The sequence below is a fragment of the Myxine glutinosa genome, chromosome 2, assembly GCF_964187855.1.
Source record: "Myxine glutinosa chromosome 2, kmMyxGlut1.1, whole genome shotgun sequence".
In the NCBI taxonomy this organism is placed as follows: domain Eukaryota; kingdom Metazoa; phylum Chordata; class Myxini; order Myxiniformes; family Myxinidae; genus Myxine; species Myxine glutinosa.
In genome coordinates this window covers 130,845,724-130,863,164 of record NC_136262.1, presented here as the reverse complement: position 1 = coordinate 130,863,164, position 17,441 = coordinate 130,845,724, and the positions used below count along the sequence as shown (strand labels likewise).

General features: G+C 48.0%; 1 protein-coding gene across 1 annotated transcript in view; it reads right to left on the bottom strand.

Annotated features, from left to right (window-relative positions):
* Positions 1-17,441, bottom strand: part of LOC137421254 (RNA-binding Raly-like protein) — a 182,290-nt gene that overhangs the window by 5,412 nt on the left and 159,437 nt on the right. Inside the window, exons 6-7 of the mRNA XM_068107128.2 lie at positions 14,611-14,724; positions 4,559-4,698 (exon numbers count right to left, since the gene is read on the bottom strand). Of these exons, the coding sequence (XP_067963229.2) occupies positions 4,559-4,698; positions 14,611-14,724 (254 nt within the window). The remainder of the gene's footprint in view (positions 1-4,558; positions 4,699-14,610; positions 14,725-17,441) is intronic.

The following is a 17,441-nucleotide window of genomic DNA, read 5'->3' as shown; positions in this document are numbered from 1 at the left end:
TCACCATGCCTAGATCAAAAGAGCTCTCTGAGGCCTTCAGAAAGAAGGTTATAGATGCCTATGAGTCTGGGAAGGGATTTAAAAAGATCTCCAAACAATTTTAAATCAATCATTCGACTGTCCGGAACATCATCTACAAGTGGAGAATATTCCAAACAACTGCCAACTTGTTTGGACCCGGCCACACCAGAAAGTTCAGCCCGAGAGCAGACCGCAAGATGCTGAAAGAAGTCTCTAAGAACCCCAGAATGTCATCATGGGACCTACAGGTAGCTCTTGCCACTGTTGATGTCAAGGTGCACGAGTCTACCATTAGAAAGAGGCTGCACAAATTTGATCTACGTGGGAGGTGTGCCAGGAGGAAACCTTTGCTGTCCAGAAAGAACATCAGGGCAAGACTAAAGTTTGCCAATGAATACCGAGGCAAAGACCAGCACTTCTGGAACAATGTGCTCTGGACAGATGAGTCAAAGGTAGAGCTATTTGGCCACAGTACCAGAAGACATGTTTGGCGAAAACCAAAGACAGCATTTGACCATAAGAACCTGATACCAACTGTAAAGCATGGTGGAGGAAATATTATGATTTTGGGCAGCTTTGCTGCATCAGGGCCTGGGCAGCTCACCATCAGAGAATCCACTATGAATTCTTCATTGTACCAGAGGGTGCTTGAGGATAATGTGAGGCCATCTGTCGGGAAGTTGAAGTTCAACCGAAGGTGGACCTTGCAACATGACAATGACCCTAAACATACCAGTAAATCCACCAAGGAATGGCTGAAAAGAAAGTAATGGAGGGTTCTGGAATGGCCAAGTCAAAGCCCGGATCTAAATCCCATCGAGATGTTGTGGGGGGATTTGAAACGAGCTGTGCATGCAAGAAACCCCTCAAACATCGCACACCTGAAAGAATTCTGCATGGAGGAGTGGGTAAAAGTTTCTCCCAGTCGATGTCAGAGACTGGTAGACAGTTATAAGAAACGCCGACTTGAGGTTGTTTCTGCCAAAGGGGGCAATACCACCTATTGGAGCCAAGGGTGTACTTACACTTTTTGCACATGCGAAATTTGCATTTATGTTCATATAAAATATACAATGGACTACAAAATGTAAATGTTTCATGATATTTGTTGTATTAGAACAGCTTTACCTATGAATATTGTTGAAATGAAGATCAAATAGCTGTATGTTGAAATATGTTGAAAAAGTCAAAACTTTACATGGGGTGGACTTACTTTTTCACGTGACAGTATAATTATATATATATATACACAGTGCGTATCAAAAAAAAAGGTAATCCAAATTCAAGGGGTTAACATGCAAAGGTTATTTATTTTGACAATTTACATGTGGTTTAGAATTAAGAGGAGATCCTCAGCTTTCCATTGATACCTTCCATGCATCATTGCTGTCACACATGACCGAGTACATGTTCATTGAAAATGACAAGTTCAAATCGCATTTTTACAAGTTTCGCTAATCGATGCGTCAGGATAATTGGTGTAAAATGAACGTCAGATGTGAACCTTTCTCAGGAATGATTGGCCTTTATGCACCCACACCTTCAACATGTCCACCTCCCCTTTCAACACAAAGCTCACAGTGGCGGAGCATGCCCTGAACTGCTTATCTCACCATAGCCGGGTCATTGCGCAAAGCATCCACTTCATGTCGAATACAGCCCTGCAATTCGTCAAGATCACGGGGAGGAGTTATGAACACCTTGTTCTTTAAATGTCCCCAAAGGAAATAATCACATGGTGTGAGTTCAGGTGATCTTGGCGGCCATTCCACTGCATGGTTGAGGGTGATGACTCGGTCTCCAAAGAGTTCCCTCAGTCGATCTCGGACAGCGATAAGACGATGTGCTGGGGTGCCGTCTTGGGCCCACCAGAGATATCTGAAGACACCATGAACCTGTCGCTCAAAGTTCTCCTCCAGCTGCGGTAAAACTTCATCATTGATCATCTGCAGATACCTGTTACCATTGACATTCCTTTGAAAGAAAATGGTCCGATCACCTGACCACTTCCACAAAGTCCCAACCAAACAGTCCACTTTTGTCGATTCATGTTGCTGTCAAAATTAAATTCCGGGGGTTGTCCTGTCAGTGCATATTCAAGAACATTATGGGTATTGACCCTGCCATCCATGGCGAAAGCAGCTTTGTCGCCGATAACAAGATACTGCAGGAATTTGACATCTGCTTCACAACGTGCTATCAAGCATCTGGCAAGCACCGGTCTCCTGGCAAAATCCCCTGGCATAAGTTGATGCCGGATGTGAATCCGATATGGATGTTGGTGGAGGTCCAGTCTTGTGATTCGGTTGAATGTTGCCAAAGGCAATCCCGTCCCATTTCGTCTTGCGCTGGTATCCCTAGGATGCTCCAAAACTTGCTGCCTTACTGCTGCAATGTTCATTTCCGATCGCCCAGTGCACCTCCTACCAGAATTCTCCTTGTTGCGGTTGAGGCTCGTGCCCTGCTCTTGGTATTTTCTAACATTCGCCCACATGGTTTTGGCTGCTGGAGGGTCCTGTTCTGGGAAACGTTCCCTGAACGCATCACGAGTTCGCTTGCAAACTTCCAGTTTGGTGAAAGGTTGTAACCATGAAGGTCCGCTTTTCAGTCGTAAGTTGAACCATCTTTTCAATGACTCAGACTGTCTCTAAACCCATACACTGTCGGCCCATCTTAAATACCCATCTTAAACAAAGAATGACGCAACGGACGATTACCAGACCAGCTTAACAATTTTACATAATCAACTGGGCAGTCGACAAGTAATGCGTCCATTTAAAACTGTCTTGCACCGATTCGCCAAACTTGTAAAAATGCGATTTGAACTTGTCATTTTCAATGAACATGTACTCGGTCATGTGTGACAGCAATGATGCATGAAAGGCATCAATGGAAAGCTGAGGATCTCCTCATAATTGGTAAACCACATGTAAATTGTCAAACAAAATAACCTTTGCATATTAACCTCTTGAATTCGGATTACCTTTTTTTTGATATGCACTGTATATATATATATATATATATACACATACAGTACATACATACATACACATTTTTCTTGTAAATGATAGCACACTGAGCAGTAAAATAATTAAAATTCTTTATTAATAGCCTGAAGTTTCAAGAACAAACTAGTTCTTCCTCAGAGGCGTTGAGTGTGGCGTTAACCATTAAGTTCCGTTGGGGATGGTTCACTTCCTGGATTGGTCCAAGTCCTTGCCAATCACAGGGCTTCCCTGCATTCGAATGACTGCCGTTTTTGACGTTGTAATTGATTGCACAGTGCTTTGTTTGTGGGATGTAAGTCGATGTGTCGGTTCACGGAGTTTTTAATCAAAGTACCAGGCCTCGATAATCTCGCGGTTCACTCTCAAAGATCCTGTCCTAAGGATTGTGGTCTGATTCCATGAGAATGTGTGTTGGTGTGTGTGTATTTTTTGTCACAACCAATGGCAACCTGTCTTGTTGTCTTACAGCACGTTGGTGTTAAGTTAGCCTTGTGGTTAAGCGTTTGGACGTTTGGCCCACATAATTGGCTTCTTCTGCTAGGTCATGAACAATCTTCACATTGTCCATCAACCTTCACATTGTCCAAAACTCCATCAATCGAGACATCGACTTACACCCCACAAACAAAGCACTATGCAATCAATTACTAAGTCAAAAACGGCAGAGTCATTTGAATGCAGGGAAGCCCTTTGATTGGCAAGGACTTGGACCAATCCATGACGTGAACTGTCCCCAACGGAACTTAATGGTTAACACAACACTCAATGCCTCTGAGGAAGAGAAGTAGTTTGTTCTTGAAACGTCAGGCTATTAATAAATAATTTTTAATTATTTTACTGCTCAGTGTGCTATCCTTTACAATACGAATCCTGAGCTGAAAATCTTTCGACATGTACGTGTGTGTGTGTGTGTATATATATATATATATATATATATATATATATATATATATATCCAAATATATCTTCAGTTCTCCAGCTTTCAATGAGCGCATGTAATGACGTCACTGCCATGTACATACGCTCTGCCTGTCAAGCTCTCAAGAGAACCCTCTGACAGAGCAGATTTTGATCTTAGTTCAGATACTGTCATAAGTGTATGTAAAACTCAGTTACCGACCTGGTTTCGCCCTTTTGGGGCTCATCAGGGCAACGCAGTGAGTCCTGCATACACTCATGACTCTGAAAACCTTTCGGTTATATACCAGTTACTATGCGATTTCATACCATCAGTGGTGAACCACCATTAAGGTATCCCATCCAGCTATGCTGTACCTTAATGGGAGCGATAAGTACCATCTGCCACATGGCACATTATCTCTGGTATCCACTCATTATATGGAATCGCCTGGATGCAGCCGGGAGCAACGAATCCAAATATATCTTCAGTTCTCCAGCTTTCAATGAGCGCACGTAATGTACATGGCAGTGACGTCATATATATATATATATATATATATATATATATATATATATCACACCTGACCGGAAAAAAAGAAAAGTACTTCAAGATTTTCTTTTTCTCTTACTTTCTTTCTGGTGTCATCCTCTTCCTCATTCCCATCTCCATCCTCTTCATCTTCATCTTCATCTCCCTCCATACTATCGTCTGTGCACTGGCCTTGTGATCGTTCTTCACTTCCATTCTCCAATAGGCTCGCAGATAAATCTGCCCAAGGCAAACACAGTAAGAGCAGGCCCCTAAATTAGATTGCACACTTTTGTCATATACAGCACATGTCTATCGCTAGTGTGGTGCTGTGCACACACGACTCGATTGCCAGAGAGGTAGGCCACAACGCGTGGATACAAACAAGAGTCTTTATTAAGAGCTCGCATATCAGCACTGGGCGGGCTCGAACCTAGAGCCGCATATATGTCCCGAGGCCACGCCTTGCCCACGGGCGTGGCCGATCGGCCGAAAGGCGGGGCATGCATTTCAGTTCCCCGCCTGGACGCTCGCGCCACCCACTGGTGCGCGGATTTATTGCCCACTGACAATGTGTCTGCCACACGTGCCCCCCCCCCCAGAATTCCCGCGCACCTGAAGGGTGAGCTTGCGGGGAAGCTGGATGACCCGGCCAAAACGCCCCCTGGCGATGCGTGGAGGGCTGGGGGGTAGCGGGACGGCGGGGCAGGGGGGTGCCGGGGGTCTGACCGCCGGGGGGTGGCCTCGATGCGGAGGCAGAGCTGCTTGCGGGGGGTGGTCCAGATCGAGGTGGGCCGGCTTGAGGCGGTCCACGGAGATACGATCCGGGGCACCGCCGATGTCCACGGTGAAATGTTTGTCCCCGGTCTCCAGCACGCCGAAAGGCCCGTCGTACGGGGGCCGCAGCGGTGCCTGGTGGGCGTCGTGTCGGATGAAAATGTACTCCGCCGTGTGAAGCTCCAAGGCGACGTTGGAGGGCGGGCAACCGTGGTGTGCCGTGGGCACCGGGGCGAACCTCCTGGCGGCCTCCTGCAGGGTGGAGCGTTGTTGCGCCGCGGACCAAGGAGCCGTGGAGTCGGGGATAAACTTGCCTGGCACCCGCAGCGGCTGTCCGAAGACCAGCTCCGCCGAGGACGCGCGCAGATCGTCCTTGGGCGCCGTCCTGAGGCCCAGCAGGACCCAGGGGAGCCTGTCGGCCCAGTTGCCGTCGTGGAGGCTGGCCCGGAGTGCGGCCTTCATGGAGCGATGAAAGCGCTCGCACAGGCCATTGGCCTGGGGGTGGTAGGCCGTGGTGCGGTGCAGTTTGTCGCCGAGCCCTTGCGCCACTGAGCTCCGAGGTGAACTGGGGGCCGCGATCGGACGAGATGTCCGAGGGGGCACCAAACCGGGCAACCCACGTGGCGAGGAAAGCGTGTGCGATGTCAGCCGCAGTCGTCGCCGCCATGGGCACGGCCTCCGGCCACCGGGTGGTGCAGTCCACCATGGTGAGGAGGTGGGTGAACCCCCGCGAGGGGGGCAGAGGTCCCACCAAGTCGACGTGGACGTGGTCGAACTGACGATCGGGCACCGTAAATGGGGCCAACGGGGCCCGGGTGTGGCGGTGGACCTTTGCGCGCTGGCACGCGAGGCACGTCCTGGCCCAGTCGCGGACGTCCTTCCTGAGGCCATGCCAGAAGAACTTCGCCGCGACGAGCTTCTGGGAGGCCTTCGTGCCCGGGTGTGACAGGCCGTGGATGGCGTCGAAAACCGGGCGCTGCCAGCCAGCGGGCACGATGGGGCGAGGTCGGCCGATGGAGACGTCACACAGGAGGGCCGCGCCCGCGACGTCGAATGGCACCTCAGTGATGCGGAGGCCCGTGACGGCGGTCCGCAAGGCCTGGATGCCTGGGTCGGCGGTCTGGTTCTCCGCCATCCGGACATAGTCGATCCCGAGGTGGACCGCGTGCGCGACGGACCGGGAAAGGCAATCCGCCACCGGGTTGTCTTTACCCGCGATGTGACGGATGTCCGTCGTGTACTCGGACACGGCAGAGAGGTGACGTTGCTGCCGGGCTGACCATGGCTCGGCGATCTTGGCCATCGCGAACACAAGGGGCTTGTGATCAACGAAAGCCGTGAACGGGCGGCCCTCAAGCAGATGGCGGAAGTGTCGGACCGCCAGGTGGAGCCCGAGCAGCTCGCGGTCGAAGGTGCTGTAGCGGCGTTCGTGCGGGCGAAGCTGCCGGCTAAAAAACGCCAGGGGCTGCCAAGCACCACGCACCCACTGCTCGTGAACCGCGCCCACCGCGTAGTCCGACTCGTCGGTGGTGAGGGCGATCGGTGCATCGGGTGCGCCAGCATGGTGGCGTTGGCCAGGGCCAGCTTTGCGCCCGCAAACGTCGCGGCCATTGGCTCCGACCAGGCGATGTCACCTTTGCCCGGCTTGCCCCGGAGGGCCTCGTGCAGGGGGCGGAGGAGCTGGGCGACGTGGGGCATGAAGCGGTGGTAAAAATTTACCATGCCCAGGAACTCCTGGAACCCCTTAATCGTGCGGGGGCGCGGGAAACCCCTGACCGCCTCCACCTTGACCGGTAAAGGGACGGCCCCGTGCCTGGTGATGCGGTGCCCCAAGAAGTCGATGGCGGCGATGCCGAAACGGCACTTTGCGGGGTTGATGAACAGGCCATGCTGGCCCAGGCATTCGAAAAGCATGCGGAGGTGGGGCAGGTGCTCCTCCCGGGACACGCTCGCGACTAGGACGTCGTCCAGGTCGACATAGATGAAAGGTAAGTCACGCAAGACGCTGTCCATGAGCCATTGGAATGCCTGGGCCGCATTCTTCAACCCGAAAGGCATCCGCAGGAACTCAAAGAGGCCGAAAGGGGTGATGGCGGCCGTCTTTGGGACATCGTCCGCTTGTACGGGGACCTGGTGGTAGCCCCGGATGAGGTCCACCTTGGAGAATACGGTCGTGTTTGCCAACCGGTCGGAAAAGTCCTGGATATGCGGGACAGGATAGCGGTCGGGGGTGGTGGCATCATTGAGCCATCGGTAGTGTTGGAGAATTTGTAGCTGAGAGACTCACAGGACTCCAATGACCGGACACAGGTTTACAAAAGGTCTGGTTTATTAACTGGTTATTCACTTCATTCCATTTACCAAATAATACCGCATAATATAATGCTCGTGAACCCCCCATCGGCACGTTCGGGGGTCAGCAACGGCTGAACCAATCGGGGTCACCAGTGTGGTGCTGTGCACACACGACTCGATTGCCAGAGAGGTAGGCCACAACGCGTGGATACAAACAAGAGTCTTTATTAAGAGCTCGCATATCAGCACTGGGCGGGCTCGAGCTTAGAGCCCGCATATATGTCCCGAGGCCACGCCTTGCCCCTGGGCGTGGCCGATCGGCCGAAAGGCGGGGCATGCATTTCAGTTCCCCGCCTGGACGCTCGCGCCACCCACTAGTGCGCGGAATTATTACCCCTTGTGCCCGCCACACTAGCATCATTTTCTGGGGGTGCAGGTGGCCTGCTGATGCAGGTTACAGCAGGAATTTGGAATTTGATCAGGGGGCTGACAATCGCTCGCCTACTCTTCGTGAAGGAATCTGAGGGATATTTAGCGTGCACCGATGAATGGAGGTCTAATATCCCTCCAAGGTATGGCACACATATTAATAAATCTCCCTGCATGCGAAACACCATGATGACAGTCTATAGCTGTGCCTAGATTTGAACACAGGCTGGACAAGTTAGAGGTGAGTGTGTGTACTTCTCGGGCATCTAGGCCATCCTGCCAGCCACTCGTAGATGAGAGATTGACGGTGCATTTTGAACGTTTCTACAACAGGAACATTTTCCTTATTTCACCTCCAAAGTGAAGAACCAAGTTTTTTGGAAATGCTGGAAACTGAGATGGACGACTGATGTAACTGAGCTTCATAAGGAGGGCACTGCGCTGTCCCTTGCATGGATGTTAAGTAGGGTGTCTGATTATGTAGCATTAGTTGATGAATGTTAAAGTTCCTGTGGTGTCTTACAAGTTACCGCCCAAGTAGGTCCAGTCTAATGTCATCTCTGGCCAGCGTTTTCATATAAATCTCGATTCCAAGCATAGAAAAGCCGACCCCGCAAGAAGGTGGGATTCATTGGGGGTAGTTAAAGTTAGTTTTATTATTAGGGCAAAAAATGTGTCTGCGGATGCGTTGGTTTGGCGCATGTATTGTTTTGGCGCATGTATTGTTTTGGCGGATGTGTTGGTTTGGCGGATGTGTTGGTTTCGTGGATGTGTTGGTTTGGCGGATGTGTTGGTTTGTCGCACGTGTTGGTTTGGCGGGTGTGTTAGTTGGGCAGGTGTGTTGGTTTGTCGCACGTGTTGGTTTGTCGCACGTGTTGGTTTGTCGCACGTGTTGGTTTGGTGCACGTATTGTTTTGGCAGATGTGTTGGTTTGGCGGGTGTGTTGGTTTTGCGGGTGTGTTGGTTTTGCGGATGTTGGTTTGGCGGATGTGTTGGTTTGGTGGGTGTGTTGGTTTGGCGGGTGTGTTGGTTTGGCGGGTGTGTTGGTTTGGCGGGTGTGTTGGTTTGGCGGGTGTGTTGGTTTGGCGGGTGTTTTGGTTTGGCGGGGGTGTTGGTTTGGCGGGGGTGTTGGTTTGGCGGGCGTGTTGGTTTGGCGGGCGTGTTGGTTTGGCGGGCGTGTTGGTTTGGCGGGCGTGTTGGTTTGGCGGGCGTGTTGGTTTGGCGGGCGTGTTGGTTTGGCGGATGTGTTGGTTTGGCGGGTGTGTTGGTTTGGCGGGTGTGTTGGTTTGGCGGGTGTGTTGGTTTGGCGGGTGTGTTGGTTTGGCGGGCGTGTTGGTTTGGCGGGTGTGTTGGTTTGGCAGATGTGTTGGTTTGGTGGATGTGTTGGTTTGCAAAGGTGGGCGGTCCGCTTCGAAAGTCCGCTTATCCGCTGCAGCGGACTAACGTTTTCGAAGCGGATAAGCGAATCGGAACAACCCCCGGAAACCGAAGCGGATAAGCGTAAGCGGACTACCGAAAAATTAAAGCGCATCGCGATTTGCCAAATCAGCTGTTAGCCTGAGCCGTTACTCTAGAATTGTGAATATTTATTTAAGTGAATAATAAGTGAAAACTGAATATTTTATTGGACGCTAGAGCGGCAATAACGTCAAGATGGAGAGATTTCTGACTCTCCAGCCCAGCGGCAGTGCCAGGGACAGGCACACGAGTGACGCAAACCAGCAGTCCCAGCACAGCGACATCCACAACCCGGCGGTCAACATGATGGGGGACGTGGAGGACAGTCAGGAGATCTGTGCCCTGACCCCTCAGCTCGTGCGCAGCGAGAGCAGGATGTCGCTGGACTCAATCGAGTCGGCTGAGATCAACGTGACAATGGACACAGACAATTCCAGCCTCAGCCAGAAGTGGAGGCACATCGCCCCCTTCTTCAAGGTCGTGGACAGCAAGGCCATGTGCACCAAGTGCTCAAAGACACTCAAAGCCCAGCCCGGATCAAGTTCAAACTTGAAGGTGCACTACCAGAGGTACCACGATGCCCAGCACAACGACCTCAAGGCGGCCCTCGACGGCGGCAGCAGACGCGTATTTTCAGATACAAATCTGAAATTATTTGACATTTGTTTTATAACTTTTCTTTTACTTCAGGTTCAGCCACCTCTTCGTGGACATGGACCTTTTGATGGCCACGGCGCTGCACCCCCAGCACAAGCTCACCACGGTCAGGGCCATCTGTAGGAGGCCGAACAACGACGCCATCTGCGACCTGGTGAGGGACAAGCTCATCAGGGACCTGCTCGCCCTCGTCCTGCCTGACGAGCACCTGGACCCTGCCCCCCAGCAGGGACCCCAGCCCGGCTCGAGCAGTACGGACTACCTGTTCACCATGGAGGAGGGACAGCAGGAGGAGAACCTCGAGGAGAAGATCAGGGAAGAGGTCAGCAACTGGTCGAGGAAGCCGCTGAGGGGGAACCCGGGGCTCTCGCCCAATCTCTTCCCGCTCGAGTTCCGTGATGCTTGGGTAACTCTATTTCTCAGGCATAACACGCCGCTCCCGAGCTCTGCCTCGGTCGAGCGCGTGTTCAGCTACGGGTCGGACATCCTCAGGCCTAAGAGGTCGGCCCTGGCTGCACCGAACTTCGAGGCCCTCGTCTTCATGAAGGGCAACCTCCAAATCCTCAAGAAGGCCCACGAGGTGGAGGAGGAAGACGAGGACTAGTCAACAGACTGCTAGTCTGTTGACTAGTAGACTCTCTTGTCAAAGAAAGGACGGGCAAATTGATTTTTCTTTAATGTAACTTGCATATATTAAAATTATATTAAAATTAACTGTAGAGTAGAGTAGAGTCGAGTGGAAAACTTTATTTCAATAAATTTTGAAACAAATTTATTTAAATAAAAATGTATATTTTTGATCTTAAAAGCTTTGTTTGTCTTTGTAGTAGTTAGAAATGGCTATTTAGGCTTAAAAAGCATTAAATTCCCTTTAGAAACGTCAAAAATCGCTTTAAAAACGTCGAAGCGCTTTTAAAAAATCGAATCGAAGCGGATAAGCGGATAACCGGTAAGCGGACTAAGATTTTCGGCCACTGAAGCGGATAAGCGGATAACCGGTAAGCGGACTAAGATTTTCGGCCGCTGAAGCGGATAAGCGAATCGGACTACACGGGCTGGCGGAGCGGATAAGCGGTAAGCGGACTTAAAATTTTCCGAATCGCGCCCACCTTTATTGGTTTGTCGCACGTGTTGGTTTGGCGGATGTATTGGTTTGGCAGATGTATTTGTTTGGCATATATTTTTCATATTTCTTATATTTTTCATATTTGTTTAACATTTGTTTAATATTTCATATTTTCATATGTTTGGCATGCATATATTTTTCAAATATATGTCTAAAATCTTGCTTGATCCTGGAAATAGTCATTAAATTTGCACCATGAATTATAGCAGTGGTCTACCTCTCTTTTCACTACCCCATTATTCCCACCTTTCTGTGGGGTCAGCCTGTGGAAGTATTTCCCCCATCTTTCATGATCCTGGCTATTTAGGCCCATTTGTTCAACTGAAGGTGATTGGGGAGGAATTTTAATTTACTCATAATAACCACAACTACCCTACTCTTTGCGAAGGACTCTGACTGATCTTTTGACAGTCACTATAACTAATGCTGGGAGATGACACCTAGCTACACGTCCGTGATAGGGAATTTTGTCATCCAATATATGCCAATGAAACACTAACCTAATGCTTTATAGTCGGGTCGGGAATTGAACCCTCACTCGGTAGCTCAAAGATAAGTGCATGACCACAGCACAATCCCGTTGGATGAATTTTGGCAGAGGTATTCCATTTTTACTTTTTAAAAAATATTTTAGGGAGCTTGGAGAGAAAGTCTTGATGGATGCCTTTGTCAAATTAGCCACTATTTCATTTTCAGAATGGCGGAGATTCAATCGCCCTCGCTCTCATATTGCTTTTGAAGTCAATTAGAATATTTTTCTTACTCATGTGATGAGGTGAATGACTTTCACCATTGTGGATAGTCATTATATTCACCTTAACTTAGACTTCTATATAAACACAGTAACTTGATTAATTTTTAGATTTTTACTTGCAAAATCGAAGATTTTACAAATATATTGGTTGCTCTTGTGAATTATTCTGTCCGTTTGTCTGTTTGTCACTCGCCCACAGGTCACAATTCTAAACCGATCGTCATGAAACTTTACGAAGTCACAACTGAGAAGCCGATTGATTTTGAGGTCAAAGGTCAAAGTTAATAAATTCTCATTTTTCATCTGATATTAAACAGCATTTACATAGTGAATGGCTGATTTGGGAAACCAACTATATTCGAGGTCAACAGGTCAAATTTCTAAAATTATCACTTTTCATCTGAAAAATCATCACCTTTAATCCTATTAACCTGAAAATGAAAGAGAAATTGCATGGCGCCTCACTGAATCGGGAAACCAACTATTTATAAGGTCAAAAGTTCAAAGGTCAACTCAAGGTCAAACTTCTAAAATCATCAATTTTCATCCGATTAACTTGAGAATTAAACATCAATCGCATAGTGTCTCACTGAATTGGGAACGCAACTACGTTTTAGATCAAAAGGTCAAAGGTCAACTCAAGGTCAAACTTCTAAAATCAATTTTTGTCTGAAAAATAATCAATTTTCATCCTATTAACCTGACAATTAAAGAAAATTGCATAGTGCATCACTGAATTGGGAAACCAACTATTTATGAGGTCAAAAGGTCAAAGGTCAACTCAGGGTCAAACTTCTAAAATCATCAATGTTCATGTGAAAAATAATCAATTTTCATTCGAATGAACTGAGCTTTGATTAAGGTCATCAATTTAAATCTTAATACAATGGATAATTTGATGTATCCATGGCAACTTGTTTTGGTGGGGGATGTGGGGGTGGTTTTTGCAAGTATCGTGTTCTGCACGACATCTTTCTTGTTTCAAATATTTTTGCTGATTACTTTTTTCATAATTGTAATGCCTTCTTTATAATAAAACTAGAACGGCACTCAGTAGAGAGCATACCTCCGCCTGGTGAACAGTTTACGTTTTGTATCCCATTGATAGGCCGGATCTGGATTTGGACCTGAACCAAAATCTAATCCGCTTGTTCTTGTCACCTAACCAATTCATCCACCAAGTTTATTCATGACACGTCCATAACGTTTTAAAATATCATGTTATATATCGCTTTTCACCCGATCTCCCAATGGTGAAGAATCACTTTAAAAATTAAATAATTCTTGTAGCCGAATCCATTTTCAGATCTTCACCAAAATCGAATGGAATCGTCCTTGTCACACACACCCAACCGTTCCACCAGGTTTCGTCCAAATCCGTCCATAACTTTTTGAGATATCCTGCTATGTATCGTTTTTGGCCCTATCTCCCAATGGTGAAGAATCACTTAAAAAATTAAATAATTCTCATAACTGAATCCATATTCAGATGTTCACCAAAAATAGAATCTATTTTGTCAGACACCCCAACCAGTCAACCAAGTTTCGTTCAAATCTGTTCACAACATTTTGAGATACCCTGCTATGTCTCGTTTTTGGCCCTATCTTCCAATGGTTAAGAATCACTTAAAAATTCTAGTAGCCGGATCCGAATCTTCACCAAAATCGAATCATTTCGTCCGTGTCACATACGCTACCTCTCTGCCAAATTCTCTGCCGTCTGCCTCTCTGCCGTCCGAATCCGTCCACAACCTTTTGAGATATCTTGTTCACAAACGGACAGACAAATGGACAGACAGGGGTGAAAACATAACCTCCATCCACCTTTGATGGCGGAGGTAAAAATGAGAGTATTGCAGTGGAAATTATAAAATTACCAAACAATTCATAAAACAACCCATTCATGCACACCTTCAGGGTAGGTAGTGGGACTGCTTCAGGGCTCTCATCCTGACTGCCATACTGAGATTGTTATCCATTTGACCGTTACAACTGGAGGCATGACCTAATTATGGATCCTGGTATAGCTGTTGAGTTAGCAAGCGTCAGGCGCAACGTTTCGACCACCGAGCGGTTTTCATCTCAAACTTTTTTTTATGATGTGATCCTTATTAATACGATTTTCTTATAACGTTCCCCCACCAAAACAAAAAAATACACATATTGTAGATGAGTCACCCATGTACACACCAGACGACACCAAAACCTTGCGTCACATTACACCAAAACCTCTCACCGTTTGCGGTGAGACTCCAGATGTACGCAGACTCCTCTGGAGTACGCAGACTCCACGATAACATGACACAGTCAGTCCAGGATAGCATGATAACATGGCAGTCCAGGATAACATGACAACTCAGTGGCCCAAACATCAGACCTGAAACTTACTGGCTGGACAGCAATACTAGTCGGTAGTGCATCAATTAATCTTTTTGGGGGATTTTCCCCAATTACAATTTTTGAGTATGACCTTTTGTAAATATGCATTCGACTTACCTCTTATATCTCTTTTAATGAGGGCCATTTTTCAAGCGAGCGAAGCAAATAAAATGTAGTTTAACTGTGTACTATTAGTTGTCACATGTGCTAATCCCTGGAAACATTTGGAAGTGCTTTCCGATACTCGAGTACCCAGGCACCATGCAAAATAACATACCTTTCTTGACATTTAGTGGCTTTTCCATTCTCTGCAGATTTTCAAGTAGTGAATCTATTTTAAATTTGATCTGTCTGAGCTCCCTCTTGATGGTGTGAAGGTCATGGCTTCCCACTGCAACAAAGCAATAAACCACAGACTCCATATTTGGTGAACCGGGCAGTCAATCACAAACCATATGCTGAACAAGGATCTAACAACACAAAAAACATTTGTAAACTTCACTACAACATAACCATCATTGTGAATTAGCATCCCATTTTTAATTCCTTCCAATAATAGCAAGAATTGTATAAGCCCAGCTGTTGCAAAAGGCAAACAGGTAGTAAATAAATCCAACTGCACATTCAAAAATGAAATCTAACCACTTCGTTTTGCTTGCTGGTGTCGACTTATGTGGTTAGTAAAATTTTAAACCACTGGAAGATGGTTACTCAGTTTAGTGTCCCATTAAACTTGTGGCGCAGAGAAAGATGCAGTGGCCGACCTGTGAAACACCAGTGTAACACTTTTTGACTCGTGGTGGTCCCTCTCGGCTCTCCCCCCGTTGGTATTTTTGTGCACATAAGATTGTTCACGGTTCTGTTTAAATATTATTTAAATATGTATAACCTTTCCCCTTCAGTGTTTTACTCAGTGGTATTTTACAACACGCTGTTTTTCTTCCTATTTAAAAGGCTTTTCTCAATTTCCTCTCCAACTCATTCCACCTCAAAAAAAAGAAATTCAATATCTTATACGTCTCCCTCACTACATGGTCTAAATTCACATTCATTCCATCCCTCCTCCATCATTCTGAACCGGATTGCTAACTTGAAAATCACAACAAACCCAATTTGTTTTCAATGTTCGTCTTTCATTAATCATCCACTTTCTAAACTCCCCTCTTGCCCCTCCCATCCAAATCCCTCCCCTTGCACCTACACTCCTAAACTCCCCCCTTGCCCCACCACTCTTAAACTCCCCCCCTACCCCTCCACTCCTGAACTCCCCCCTTGCCCTTCCACTCCTGAACTCCCCCCTTGCCCTTCCCCTCCTAAACTCCCCCCTCACTCCTCCCCTTCAAAACTCCCCCCCAACCCCTCCCATTCAAATCTCCCCCCATACCATTCCTCTCCAATTCTCCCTCCTCCCCCCTCCCCCTCAAAGCTGCCTCCTCCCCACTTCGTCTCCCTTCTATCTCATACCTCCACCCCCACCAACCTTCTTCTTTCCTCTGCCCCCCCTCAAACAACCCCTCTCTGTGCCTCATCCCTTCACCTTCAAACCTTTCATCCTCCTCATCCTTCCCTTTCTTGGAACTCTTCTGCAATCGCTGACACACTAACAACTGCTCTCCCTACCTCCCCCTCTCATCCTTCATCTTACCCTACTCCTCCCCTCCCCTGTCCTGTACCCGATGCTCCCCCTCTCTCTTCATTAACGGTATGGACCTCAAACATCCGGGGCCTTCGCTCAAACCTGACTGATCTCTCCATACAGGTTGCTTCTGACAATCCAGACTTGATCTGCTTAACAGAGACTTTCCTCCTTCAAGATGTCTCTGATTCCTTAATATCTCTTCCTGGTTACTCCCTCCTCCATGATAGACCTGAGCCTCGGCCTGGTGGTGGGGTGGCTATCTTTATCAAAAACTCTCTTCCTCACTCTCCTTGCACTGCCCTCTCTCCTCCTCACCCCCAGGAGTACCTCTGGCTACGGCTTCCTCTCCGCTCCCACCTTTTGTTCATATGTGTTCTGTACCGTCCCCCAAACAGTGATGACTCCATCTACATTTCACTGTCTGACAACATGGACCAACTTCTATCCACTCATCCCAACTCTCTCTTCCTCATATGTGGTGACTTCAATTGTCATCATGCCACCTGGTTGGGTGTGGGTTCCTCTCTCACCAGTCATGGCACCTCAGCAAAGGACTTCTGTGACTCACTGGGATTGACACAATCTGTCAATTTCCCGACCCGGATCTCAGCCAATGGAGTATCTTCTCTTCTAGACTTGGTTATGACTAACTTCCCTGCTAATGTCTGCTGCTCTTCTTCTGCTCCAATCGGTTCTTCTGATCATGTGCTTGTCAAAGTGGACATCTCTCTGGCCATTCTCAGAGAGCCTCCTCAGCGTCGACGAGTCAGGCATTTCACTCAGGCCGACTGGGACGGTCTTCAAGCAGCCATCAATTGTCTGGATTGGTCTCCCATCTCCACTGCCTCTGACATCAATTCTTCCTGGGAATTCTTCCAAAGCAAACTGATCTCTCTCATGCACAGATTTATCCCATCTCGCCTTCAGTTGTCTTACCCTTCCTCCCGTCCATGGTACACTGAATCTTGTGGAGAGGCAGTTGCCCTGAAACAACTTGCCTTTGCCTCTTGGAAGGCTAATCCAACTGAAGGAAATCTCAGTTCCTTCCACCAAGCTCGGAACAAGTGTGTGTCTACCCTCAGGAGTGCCAGGAAGCACTATCTCTCCTCACTCAAGAATGAACTCTCAAACCTGTCTCCTTCCTCCAAATCCTGGTGGCGTCTGGTCAAATCCGTTTCTGGTGTTTGTTCCCCCTCCATCCCCTCCCTTACCTCAAATGGCCACACAGTTGACATCGCACGTGACAAAGCCGAATGCCTCAACTCTGTGTTTGCCTCAAAATCCTTAGTCCAAAACCCATCTCTCTCTGTTCCCACCTTTCCCAGTCGAACCAAACTGCTCCTGGACTCTGTGACCTTCTCTCCTGACAAGGTGGAGGAGTTTTTGTCAAACCTCGACTCTGATTCTGCAACTGGACCAGATGGCATCAGCCCACGGGTCCTAAAATCCTGCTCTGCCGCTCTATCTCA